We start from the raw sequence: 14,027 nt of genomic DNA, 5'->3' as shown, positions 1-14,027 counted from the left end.
AGGCATCCAAATTGGGTCAGTGCTTCCAGTAAATCCTCAACAAGTTTGTTGTTCACCATAGAACTTAAGTTATGAATAGGACTCACACTTTACCTCGCGAGGTCTCTTACAAAACTTGTGGGTAAGCTAGAATTATCAAATGCAGAAACATAAATTCAAAGGATGTTGAATGGTAAAGCTCATCAGTGCTGCAGGAACAAGTGCAGATTTTCTATCATCTGTTTTGTTTTTAGGATAGTTCTGCTTAAAATGGGGATGTGTGTTGCAACATGGCTTGTTGTGTAGAATGGTAATACAGCAGTGATGGTTAAGGGGAAACCTAATTGAGGGACTAAAAATTATGAGAGATTTGATAGAGCAAGTCAGGCGATAAACTGTCTTCTCCAGCAAGTCTGTCATTAAGCCGACTAAGGCCATTTTAGCACCAATTAATTGGCATTTTCCTCAGGCAATAGCTGGATACGCATGGGACTCCGCTCTGTCTGCAGCTCACCGTTTAACAGGAGGCGAGAGTGCAGCGGGAGGTTGGTGCGCTATGAAAGGAGTATGCACTGTTACCCTAAATAAGCATACAGGTTTCATTCATTCGGCAGGCAAATGCTTTCAAGTGGGGGTGTTTCCCCTGCAGACAGGTAGCTCTAGGCATTAGGATTTGTCAAAAACAAAAAGCTAAAAGCTACTGCAGATGCTGGAAATCCAAAACAAAAACAGAATTACCTGGAAAAACTCAGCAAGTCTGGCAGCATCGGCGGAGAAGAAATCAGTTAACGTTTCGAGCCTTCATGGCCCTTCGGCAGAACTGGAGCATAGTTAGAAGAAGGGAGAAATATAAATTGGTTTAAGGTGGGTGGGGGGGGGGGAGAGACACATTGAGGGTGTGGTGTGGTGATTGTGGAGATGAGCAGATAATCAAAAGATGTCACAGACAAAAGGGTCAAAGAGGTGTTGAAGGTGGTGGTATTTGTCTGAGAAAAGTGCTAATTAAGAATGGAAGACAGGATATTCAAAGTACAGCTCTTCAATAATTTATATAGATTCTTCTTTCCCCACCTATTTCCATTATTTTTAAATCTAAAACTAACACCTTTAGTCTTTCCACCCCACCCCCACTAGAGCTGTACTTTGAATATCCTGTCTTCCATTCTTAATTAGCACTTTTCTCAGACAAACACCACCACCTTCAACACCTCTTTGACCCTTTTGTCTGTGACATCTTTTGATTATCTGCTCATCTCCACAATCACCACACCACACCCTCAATGTGTCTCTCCACCCCCCCACCCACCTTAAACCAATTTATATTTCTCCCTTCTTCTAACTATGCTCCAGTTCTGCCGAAGGGCCATGAAGGCTCGAAACGTTAACTGATTTCTTCTCCGCCGATGCTGCCAGACTTGCTGAGTTTTTCCAGGTAATTCTGTTTTTGATTAGGATTTGTCTGCTGGTTCCAGCATTCATCGCACGCCTCCATCCTGCGCGTCCTCTCCCTCTCCGTTCACCGCCGCACTCACCAGCCTTAGTGGGCTGCCAGTCGCCCCTCCCTTTGACCACGCTGGCTGACCCTCCCATGAACTGTGGGTGTGACAGCAGTCCCAGAGGTGGTTTCTTAACTGGCTAATGTCCTGCTACTTGCTCCTTCAGGTTCCTGACCCGGAATTGATCCCCACACCAGCCGGTGGCAAATTTCAGTCCAACATTTCAGGCCAATTAGAAGGTTTTATGGTGCGGCAAAGAACACAAGAAATAGGAGCAGGAGTAGACCATTTGGCCTGTCAAGCCTGCTCTGCTGTTCAATATGGTCAAGGCTGATCTTGGGCTTCAACTCCACTTTTCTGCCTGCTCCCCATATCCCTTGATCCCGAGCGAATCCCAGCCTTAAAATATATTTGATGATGGAGCATGCACAACCCTCTGGGGTAGAGAATTCCGCAAACCTTTGTGTGAAGTAATTTCTCCTCATCTCAGTCCTAAATGATCGGTCCCTTATCCTGAGACTGTGCCCCCGTGTTTTAGATTCCCCGACCAGTGAAAACAATCTCCCAGCGTCTACCCGATCAAGCCCCCTCAAAATCTTGAATGTTTCAATGAGATGGCCTCTCATTCTTCTAAACTCCAATTTACGCAGCTCTCATCATAGGAGAATCAATCGCAGGTGCAGAGTGGTTCAATTTACGAGACTATTATGTTCAGAAGTTACTTGGCATATGCAGCAGGTAACGTATGTGCAAAAGATACTCTGTACTTTGAAATTTGGTTTCCTGTCGTCTTATTATTTTGTTATCCATTTTAAACAGCTAGCAGCTGAATTTATTTTTACATCGTTTATCAGAGAGAAGGACCATCACAACCAGCAAATATCAATATCTGAAATTGTGGAGGGATCCTTGTTAAGGTTTGATTTAAGGTTCTGAATAAAAGTCTTTAATGTGAATGTGTTTATTAAAATTGAATGTTTCTGGAATGCTAAATACGCGCAAAGGTATCTGGTAAAGGAGGAAAGATGCAAGACAGTTTAGTGTTAAGCTTGTGCATTTGTCGACATTGCTATAAAAGCCCATACCCTGAACCAATGGACAATTAATGGTGGAAACCTACTCCCCACATTTTATCTGCAGACATTTCGTAATGTATCTATGGTAACCCTGTACGGGGAAAGAGCAGGAGAGTGAGACATAATGGGCAGCTCCTTCAAAGAGCTGGCACAGACACAACGGGCCGAATGGCTTCCTTTTGCACTGTAAGATTCACGTGAGGGCAACCAAGTTATTTAAACCTCTCTGTGATGAGGCAGGAAAACACAATGGAGGGTGGAAACTGGTAGCCCACTTCACACGCCTCTCAATTGAAGGCGATGAGAATGAGAACCAGACTGCACATAAAATACAAAAAGAAAACTCTGGATAAAGCTGGAGCATTCTGGATGGGAATAACTCCAAAATGGAATTATACCTCTTAGTTTCCTATACAGGGTCCCTCCAATGTTAATAAAAAAAGAGAAGTGGTCAGGAGGACTTAGTAATTTTCTAATTCTGCTTTGGGCAATCGCAGAAAAATACCAGAAAAAATATTTCTCCCAAGTTTTTACATTTTCAGAAAACCTGATCCACATATTAGAGCTCAAAACATCAACCCAATCACCATGTGGCGCTTTCCGAGTGGAATGTGAAATAGGATGAGTGTTGCATGCAGTTTGAAACACCTCTTAAGATTAATCACAAAATAAATTGGTCCTCCCTGTGTGCAATTTGTTCATTAAAAAGATGAAAACCAATGGAAATTCCTGCTTAGAAGGCCTGTATCTGATATGTTCAGGGACAAGCAGAGTTGACAGGAAAGTTTAACCCTTCATATCTGTTGCATTCTGCTTTACAACATTGGCAACACCATGACTGTATCATTATTAATATTCTTCATTTCAGAGTTTGATATTATTTTTAAGCAAGAATGTAATTATTACCAAAGTTGAAACCAATTTATCATCCACTGTCTTTTTTTTTTGAAAACATAAAAACAAAAATAAAAATGCTTTCTTTCCCCTCCTTCTCCCCAAGTCTCTGAATCGTTATCCTGTTCTGAAAAGCCCCCTCCCCAGCCATAGTGAATTGTCTGTCTTGCCTTCTTTCAGGCACAAGAAGGCTAGCCTCCCAGAGGAGTGGGAGCCAAATTTAAATGGCAATGCCCAATGCTCTCCTGGCCAATGTTCCATTCTCCATTCTCCAGAAACTTCAGATCATCCCCAAGGTTCTGCTGTCCATATCCCATCCTGCACCAAATCTTGCTTCCCAACCAGCCCCTGACCAACATTCGCTCCCAGGTCCTCCAAACTATAACACTGCATAAAAGGCAAAATCCTTCCAAGTATTCATTCCTTCATTTCTCTGTAACTATCTCCATTGTTAACCGCCTTACATAATCTCTCTGTTTCTCAGTTTCTGGCCTCTTGTGCTGCACCCCTCCCATTGCTCTGCTATTGGCAGGCCTGCTTTCAACCACACGCCAAACATTCTTCCATAAACCCTTCCATCTCCTCTCATCTCCTTTATGATTCCCTGGGAAAACCTTCAACCAAGTTTTTGATCGATCCTCCTAACATCTCCCCCTTTGGCTCACATCCATTTATCTCTTACAACAATACCAAGAAACTTGGAACATTTTTTTACTTGAGGGCACTATGTAAGTCGGTGTTGAAAACAACATTTAGAATTTTTCTTTCCCGGTACTCAGAAAGGTATTAAAAGGAACAGTGTGTAATGCTAAAAATATCAGCTCCACTTCTGTGGATTTGCTCCAATATGTAAATGTGCATTTTTCAATTCAAGGATCAGGTTTATAACCAAAATTGTGACACATCTTGTACTGCATTTTAATTCACCTGATTACTATGCAGCGCTGAAGAAATCATTAATGGAAAAGGCTCTGCGTGAACAGTTTCTAATCATCTCAACCCCACAATTAGACTGGAGCCTTAAAGTCATTCCCTAGGGCAGGATTTTTACCTCGTCAGGCAGGTTTGGCGGGCAGGGCCAGGAACAGCTGCAAAACCGGTCGCCGCCCGCGATCGAGTCCCGCCCGCAGTTTCACCCTGGCGGGCCAATTAACGGCCAGTCAGCATGTGACGCGCGCTGAAGCGCTCAGCGCTGCTTGGGTTGGGGAGGGGGTGGGGGAGAGGAGGGCGAGCGCAGAAGTCAGCACATGCACGCGGGCGCGCTCAGTGAAAGCTCCCTGAAGGGCACTGAGCTGCCTCAGGGAGCTGAAGAAAATTAACATTAAAAATAAAGGACTGAAAAATAAGGAAAGTTAAAACTGAGTTTTAAAACTTTTTTTTTAAAAAATCACTGGTCGAAACCTCATCCCGCCCATGGATGGGGCTTTCCAAAATTTCAAAGGCTGCTTGGCCTATTCGCCTGCCCGCCAGCCGTAAGGTTGGACGGGCAAGGAAACATTCGATTTAATTCATTCATTAATGAGCGTAACAGCCCTCTTAATTGTCGGCGCGCCCGCCGACCGAAATATCGCGCGAGCGCACCATGACGTCGGGACACTCGCCCGACGTCAACGCGCGCTATTTTACTCCCGTTGGGAGTCAGGTGCGCGCCCGCCCAACGAGGGAAAAATTCTGCCCCTAGAGAGTTAGATTATGCTCCCATATCTCACACAATTTTACTTGCCCCCCCCCAGTTACCTCCCTCACCTGTATCCACCTGCAGGTTCTGTTCAAGGTGTGTTTCTCTGGAGAGTGTGCTCGGAATGAGTTGTGAATCGAAATAAGAACATGGTAACATTGGAATTTAGCTCTTTCATGTTTTTTTTTCTCAATCACACAAACTATCCTCAGTATAACTCATGTACATTTTGGGCAGGCTCCATGGGATTAACAATATTAGGGTGCAGGGGGGAGGTGGATGGCAAGCACCCCCAGAAACAAAGTCAGCGTGGAGCCGATATCCTCCACAGCGGCTCATCCCACAGCCATAAAGGGCTGCGGGGTGGAATAACGTGGACCGAGTGGGGCTTCCCCGCCCCTCACTGGGCATCAACGGCTGCTGCCAGGACTGCAGAAGGAGACCAAGGCTCAAGGAATCCCAGAGCAGCTAAATCCGGGGCCTTGGGCCGGGAGGGTTTAGGGAGGTTAGGGAAGAGGGGCTGGGGTGGAGGGGCGGAGTTTAAGGGAGGAGGCAGGTAGAAAGGGAGGGAGGTTCAATCTTCGAGGGCGGAGGGGGGCACCCCATGATCGGCAAAGGGCAGCCCCCGAAGAGCAACCCCCCTCCACCTTCCTTCCCGCCCTTTAAACCTGTAAGTGAGGAAAACGGGCTGTCTGCTCCCACCCAGGTGCCAATGCAAAGCATTTTATGGATGAGCAGTGTATTATCAGAGTCAATTAGGCTTGATAACAAACCTAATTGACCCTTGATTATTTATTTAAATATGGCGGGTGGCTGCTGACGCCTATTGACAAGGTGCCTGTGAAAGCTCATTCACTTTGCAGCTGGCTGATCAAATGGTAACAAGGCTGGGCCTCAATATGATTCGGGTCTGGCCTTGAGGATGTTAGGACAGATCTCTGGGTGGCGCAAACCCAACACTCACCTTTGTGGTTTAAAATCGGCCACAACATTTTTTTAGCTCAATTTCCCCTTATCTGACCACTGCCCACTTGATAGTGACGTATGCTGTACGCAACAATGTGGTTACTCTTTACCAGGAACCTCTCCTCGTTGTGAATGTACAATAGATGGAATTTCACCTCTTAGAAGAAAATCGCGAAAAAAGGTCACCATTTCAGTTTAATATTGAATTTTCTTTGCCAGAAAATTCCATTTGCTTTAAGAGATTTGATTAAGATTCACCTGCATCCTGATTTCGATTCGGGAAAGGATCAAAAAGTCACCATTAAAACACAAGTTTCATTCTGCTGAAATCGTTCTCCGCACTGAAAAATGAGTTGTGGTTATCTGCCATGTGTCAGTTGGCAACACTAAATCTGATCTTAAGCTAGTTTTGCTGATTTAAAAAAAAAAAATAATTCTATCACATCTCCAAGGTAAAATGGAGGACAATTAAAGCTGTCAAGCTTTCTCTCCGTCACTCTTGTCAAGTTCAATTCAATTCAATTCAATTCAATCATCTCTTCCTGGAACAAATCATTCAATATTCTGGAGTGCTGATGAACTATTCAACATCCTCTGAGCTTAACGATTGATATGTATTCATATAGAAGATTAAAAGGATGATCAACTTGAGATGTTAAAGGAGCTGATGGGATAAATAGAGGAAAGCTGTTTCTTCTGGTGCCATAACAAGGGGCATATTTTAAAACAAGAGTTGATCAATTCAGGGTGTCTTCAGGAAGAATTTCTTCATACAAGGGTGAGTAGAAACCTGAAACTCTCTCCCCTAAAATGCTGTTGAAGCTAGGTCAATTTAGAATTTCAAAATGGAAATTGGTGTATTTTTGTTAGCCAAGTGTATCCTTGGTTATGGAACCAAGGTGGTAGATGGAGTTAAGATACAAATAGCCCATGATCTATTTGAATGGTGGAACAGGCTCAAAGAGCTGAATGACCACTAGTGAAACCTTTCAGATGTTCATATACCATAATACAACCTAGTCCCTTATTTTCACACTTGAATGTTGTGTTACTCCATAACATTCTTTCCTTTCCTTTCGAGGGGGCTAGATAAACCAGATTACTTCAAGGGGAGGAAGGACAAAACAGCTCGGACCAGTACTCTTATTTCCCAGTTTTTACTGGCATTCCATTTTAAGGTGTACAAGACCAGTTCAGGCCAGTATACTTATTTCCCAGTTTTTACTGTTATTTCGTTCTGGGTCATGAGAAAAAAAAAAATCAGGAAAACAAAATCCATTTAATTTTGGAAACGAAACATCTCAGTTCAAGGCCCTCTGTTACTAAGTTCACTTTCAACATCATGAAGTCACCCAACAAAACCATAAATCCATTCTATCCATAAAAACAAATTGCAAGTCCTTTCTTTAGACTTGACAATGGAAGGGTCCATCCACTTGCCCAGTTATCAATGGCCATAATGAAACACCAAGATATCAACTGGAGCCAAAATGTTCAAAAGTTAAAAATCCTATGGAAGAGTCAGACTGCATTCTCTGGTAAACTCACTTTTGTCGTCATTTTAGCGAGAAGCTCCTGTAGATCCATAATGCCTTGCACCAGATTAAGGAAGTCACTGCATGTTGGGCATGCTCCAAAAAGACAAAAGTGAAAAAAAAAGGACAGAAGTGTAAGAGTCTCTCGAATGAGAGAATAAATGGAATACAATGCTTATGACACTATGGGCGATTATGTAGATTTACTAAAAGCATGTGTTCATTTCTGTTACAGTTTCCACGGTAACGGCAAAAGGTCTTAACTTGCTTTGCATCACCTTCGAAAACAGCACAAAAGTAATGTTGACACACGTAATATAACTTTACACTCTTTCAATTTAGATGGCCTTGATTTCCATAGCAATGACTAAACAAGCATTCAGTTTTCACCATGGAATTTGTAGCAAACTTGTATGAAAGCACAATCTGCATTGCCATATTATCTCCATTCATTCCCTGGTGCGATTCAATAGAATGTTATTCAAATACAGTCAGTGATTCATTCGCAAGCCGCATTGTGTTCTCATGCCCACAAAAAGTAATTCTCTGAAAAGCATATAGCTGTGTCCACCACATTTTTCAAACGATTTTGGGATTTTCAGAAGCAGTTATATTTGCACTGGTTTGGTGATCATATTTGCGGTAACATTCAGATGCACTTTTCAACAAAGACATTTCAAAAAGTTACTTATCCGCGTAAATTAAACCCGCTTGTAATTTTGTTAAAGCAATGTCAATTTTTTTTAATTAAGCTGAAAGACCACTGGAACTGAAAAGTGAACATTGCCCCTCATTTTTAATATTCTTCAGCAAACTGTTACTTTATTTGCATTGGTCACTCAAATAGAGTCAAAAATTAATGATGACAATTATTCATCAATGACTTGAAATCTTCCATCACCAACAGTGGAATCAAGCGATAATCCTGTATATAATTGGCTACGATTGCTTTCAACTGCTTCATAACCCGGCTAAAATTAATTTAACTTTGGGATATGTTGTTCTGGCGAGTAGAATACAATAATAGCACAAAGCTGTTTTGTTAGTTATTAATTTTCTCGGTAACACATATGCTGGACAGAATCTTCTGGGCCCACCAGCAGCGGGAAGCTTGGCGGACGGGGGAATTTAATTTGGCGTGAGGCCAAAGATCAGTTTCCCGACGTCAGGGCGAACTATGGGGGGAGAATTTTCTTCCCGTCGGGGGTGGGGGGCGCTAGGCAGGAGCAGGCGAGGGTGGGCGCGCAGCCGAACGCCGCCCGCGATCATCTGGGCACCGCCATTTTGCGTGGGCGGGCCAACTAAGGCCCACCCAGCGTGACGCGCACCCAGAAGCGGCTGAGCGCTCCCTGTGCGGGCGGGGGGGGTAGGTGGAGTTGGATCCTGCGTTCTTTCGCGCATGCGTGCGAAAGAGCACAGAAATCTCCCCGAGGCACAGAGCTGTTTAGGGAGATTAGTTTGTTTTTTAAAAGATAAAAAAAAATTTAAGATATGTCCCCTCATGTGACAGTGTCAAATCGAGCTGGGACATGTCTATGAATTTTATTAAAAATTTTAATTAAAGTTTAGAAACTTCCGTGAAACCTCATCCCGCCCGTGGATGAGGTTTCATGATAAATGCATAGGCCGCCTGGGCTCTTGGCCTGCCCCCCCGCCAACCTTAAGCTCTGTTAATTATTTTAATTGATATTTAAATGGCCTTAACAGGCCTTTGACAGTTCGGCGGACACACAGCCGACTCCGGTGCACGCCCGCCGAGCTGAAGATCTGAATGACGCGCAGTTGACGTTGGGATGCACGCCCGACGTCACCACGCGTCGTTTTATGTGTTGGCGAGCGGGGCCCCTGCCCCCGCACACCCTACCTGAAGATTCCGGCCTAAGAATTTTGTTCTCAGGACTTCAAAGGCGGGTCAAGCCTCCTGATGAAGAATGTCAGGAAGCGTGCTTTAGCAAGTCACGCATGCTCATTAAAAGGCCACCCTCGCCATAATTAAGATCCCCCCCCCTCCAAATTCGGTTCCCCGCCCGGGAGAAATTAAAACGTTAACATTCACAACTGCGCAGAAGGGATTCCATGATCAACAGTGAGCAGCCACTGCAGTGTCCTCTTTGGGAAGCATCTATAAATACCAACTTATGCTTCAGACAGTGGAGGCGGGCGGGGAGGGGGTGGGTGGCAGTGCCAGTTGTACGGTGGATGACCAGGGAAGGGTTGGCATGGGAGGGTGGAGCAGTGAGCGAGCAAAGGTGGAAGGAGCAGTGCAGGCTGCCCAGGTGCCCTTGAAATATGCAGCCTGGACCTTCGACCCCATGAGGTTACAGTGGGAATGGTGACTTCCTACCTACCCCTGCCATGTGGATCGGTGAGCTCCTTGTGGATATATATGTAACGAGCTGACCAGCGCAAGATCACGTGTGATCAACCATCCTGTGCCCCCGCCTGTGTCCCAGCTGAAATCACTCCCACTTCCATGCCCACCACCAACCTTAGGCTCCAGAATGGATCCAGGTGTAGGAACCGCAAATAAGGACAAGAACACCTTCACAGGAACATCACAATCACCTCTTTGTGATGGGGTCAATACTAAAACATTCCACAAAGTATAAACACACAAACCTCTTCTTCAGGGTCCCAGGCTATTCTTTGTTCCATACCCAAAGCCCGAGAGATCAATGCACTCCTCTGGAGGCCATCTCCCTGGACATACGGTCCTCCGGCCTTACACCAGCCCCACTAAGTTGGGGATCGCCCAGAGTCCACCAGCCCCAACTCCATCCAGCCTTCACCAGCCTTGTAAAGGGCACTGACAGGGGCTGCAGCCCTTAAAAGGCCAAACAAGTGAGGATAGTGGCCCAGGATAGCTGCCTCCCAGTCCATTTCCAAGCCTTCATAATGCACTCCAGCTAGGGTGTGGTAGAAATGTTCAAGGAGGGCCAAGCACATTTAGCCCAGGGGACAAAAAAAGCAAGAAAAATCGGAGGCACAGGGAACAGGAATGTTAAGTATGCTACAAACGCCAGCTGGCAGATTAATTCACAAGGGCACATCATATTAAGGAAGAAAGAAACATTTATAGTGCTGCAATGACAGCACATGACTTTTGCACAAAGCAAATATCTCTCTACTGTCAATGCATTTGCCCTGAATTTGCTACTGGCCCAAAATGAGAACAACATAATTGAAGAAAAATGACAATTGACATACTTGCTGCCATTTCAAACCAAATGCATCACTTAAGGCAGTGTGGAGCAATGCCTAAAGGCAGAGAAAGCATTCCAAATGCAAGAGAAGGGAAATGTGGAGAGAAAATTCTCCTCACTGTGCATCTTTGGGACTATTAAATATTCAAAGTCGTGAATTATAATATCTTAATTTCGATAACCTGTTTAAAAATGCATGTTTGCATTTGTAGTCTGACATAAGACTATTGCGGGTGATGATGTATTTTTGCAACTGATTGGGCTTTTGCATCTGTGTCAATGAGATGCTTTCGCACTGCAATTTGTCATCTCATTTTGTATCCTTACGCACTGCTCAAATTTGGGCAGAAACCTGTTAGTAGGAATGGAGGTATAAAGAAATGGTTCATCGACAAAAAAGACACACTGCATCTACAGACCTGCTAACTGTTCCAGACCACCCACAAATGGATAAATGCAGGACTCCAGTATTGCTTGAGAAGTGGCTGAAAACTGCTAAAAATACAAGCAAATACAGCAGCCTCCAAAGAATGCATTGCCCAACCAAATGCAATTGTATAGGGCATTTTCCTCTCTCACTTTGCCGAATTCCCAATCCAGCCATCCAACTAACCAAACATTAAGTATTGCTCATTCCTTTGGTTTTAAATGCTCGTTGACCAACTGCCTCGAGTCACAGTGAGGTATGAAGGTAAGGGAATAAAAAGCAATACAAAACAATCATTTCACCATACTTTGTGCTTCAACTTAGTCATCCATTCAGAATGGGAGGGGTGTCCATTATGCCTTCCCGATAGCCTTGGTATCTAGGCTACCAATCAGGCATGGGTGGCAAACCTAGTGCCTCCCCAAAGAGTTGAGTCAGAAGCGTGTCATGAAAGAGGGTGGGGACAGAAAGACTGGCAGCAAGCCTAAGGTTTCTGTGAGGTCAAGAGGCAGACACAAAATCTCTTTCCGACACACAATCACCGAAGAAGCTTTCTGCAAGCTATTGTTGCAGCTGCTTGCAATGATCTATTTAAGGGCCGCTGGTCTAGCCACTCAAAACCCAGCTCCAATGTTGGACCAAAATTGTGCTGAGACCCCTAACGGATAGAGGAACTCAGACAAAAATATTTTAACCAGGCTCGTGGACGTTTCGAGTAGGAGGCCTGTTCAAAAGTGACATTGTGTTGGGTAGCGAAGCGATTATGTTACTGGGCTAGTTTTCCAAAGAATGCAAATTCGAATCCCACCACAGCAATTTGAGTATTTAAATTCAGCTTCAAAGATGCTGGTACAAGTAAAAGCGCTGAGTTCACCCTCCATTGTATTATTTGGCAGTAGCTCCAAGTTAAATGGAATAGATTAAGAACAAGATCGAGCGACCATCAGCAGCAGAAACGTACACCACCACAATCTGTAATGCCAATGACTGGAATATCCCTTACTCCATCACCATCAAGCCAGATGACTAACCGTGATTTAATGAGGAGTAACCTAACATGAAGAGGGGCTTTCCTATCCTCAAAAATAGTGGAGTCTAGTGTTTGAGTGCAACAGCCCAGGCTGAGGAAACCGCAAGTGCCACTTGAAGATCTTTCTCAGCCTCTTCCCAAACTCATGACCTATACCACCTAGAAGAACAAGAGCTGGTTCCTAGGAGCATCACCACCTCCAAATTACCCACATGCTGTTTTTCCTTTATTGTCCCTGGGCCAAAATTCTGGAACTCCCCACCTAACAGGACTAAAGGAGCTCCTTCACTACGCAGGTTGCAGCGGACTTTGCCGGTGATGCACACGCACTAAGAATTCATTTTTCCAAACACAGTCAGTGTTCAGCACAAGAAATAATATGGGGGCAGGGAGCAATGACAAAAAATAAAAATTTCCCCTTTTAAAACTGGTTACTTTCGATGAAATTTATACAAACTATTTCTCAGCTAATTTTCTTGCTTTGTTTCTAAAAGCAGAAGTTTCATTCTGGCTGAGAAAATGACATCTGCATTGATAACTTGCATATGAATAAAGAGCTGCAATCTTAAAAGAATGGCGCTGAAATTGAAAGAACATTAACATTTATATTGAAAATGTTGACCATGCTTGTATTGAAGAGAATAGCAAATCATTTTCAGGTTAGGAAAAGCAGCAGCATCATCCAGCTGTTCGCATCAATGGGCAAGATAAGAGTTTCTCCACCAAGCACTTGAGACTAGTTCAATGGCAGCACATTTTAACATCTCAGGTCACTGACAAACTCTAAGCGTTGATTAAAAACAGTTACTAGAAGGCCAGTTATACTATGCAGCTTATGTGAATACAATAGAGGGTACCCCTGTTGCAAAACCTACAGGGTTGACTTCTGACAAGCATTGTGAGACCAAATCAGCTTTGCACCAACTTCAGTATAGCTGCAATTGGTACAAACCAATTGGGGTGATGGTGGCATAGTGGTAATGTCACTGTACTAGTAATCCAGATGACAGGGCTTCAAATTGCACCATGGCAGCTGGTGGAATTTAAATTCAATCAATATACCTGGAATTGAAATCCAGTCTCAGTCATGGTGACCATGACAACTAGCATTCATTGTTGTAAAAACCCATCTGGTTCACTTATGCCCTTTAGGGAAGGAAATCTGCCATCCTTACCTGGTCTGGCCTAGACGTAACTCCAGACCCACAGCAATATGGTGGAGTCTTAACTGCCCTCTAAAACTGCCAATAGGAGGCCACTCAGTTCAAGGGCAATTAAGGATGGGCAATAAATGTTGGTCCTGCCAGCAACCCCCACATCCCATCAAAGAAAAACAAACAATTAAAAGTTTGCAGGTGGTTGTTTGGGCATCCGAGCAGTTATATTTTTCTTTAGTGACGCCATTCTACTTTCATCAACGTTAAGGCCCTGAAATGCTGAGGTTTGTGTGGGTGTAAATCTCTGTCATTGGGGGTGGAAGGAGCGACAGACAATTTAGGTGTCCCTGGTTTCTGCCCAAATGAAGATAGTCTGCAAATTGTGCAATTGTGGATGTTTTTTAAATCCATTACTTTTCATACCATGCACTAATTTTAGAGGCACATCCGTGGGGCTTTCCTGAGCTAACCTGGAAATCCACCCATTCCATTCCTGACAGTAGGCATGAGATCCATCGGGCCCGACAACATGCCTGGGTTCTGCTGTGAAGGCCTCAGGAAAGTACAGGAACAAAGATAATCCATC

General features: G+C 44.1%; 1 protein-coding gene across 3 annotated transcripts in view; it reads right to left on the bottom strand.

Annotated features, from left to right (window-relative positions):
* Positions 1-14,027, bottom strand: part of LOC144685008 (protein kinase C-binding protein NELL1-like) — an 814,339-nt gene that overhangs the window by 666,531 nt on the left and 133,781 nt on the right. For 2 of the 3 annotated variants that reach the window (XM_078549518.1, XM_078549520.1), the window contains exon 7: positions 7,638-7,720. The exons of the other annotated variant lie outside the window; for it this stretch is intronic. In XM_078549518.1, coding sequence (XP_078405644.1) covers positions 7,638-7,720 — 83 coding nt within the window. The remainder of the gene's footprint in view (positions 1-7,637; positions 7,721-14,027) is intronic. 3 annotated transcript variants of the gene reach the window in all.

Source organism: Cetorhinus maximus, chromosome 9 (genome assembly GCF_964194155.1).
Source record: "Cetorhinus maximus chromosome 9, sCetMax3.hap1.1, whole genome shotgun sequence".
Classification (NCBI taxonomy): Eukaryota; Metazoa; Chordata; class Chondrichthyes; order Lamniformes; family Cetorhinidae; genus Cetorhinus; species Cetorhinus maximus.
Note: the sequence above shows the minus strand (reverse complement) of the source record. Positions and strands in the feature narration are given on the sequence as shown.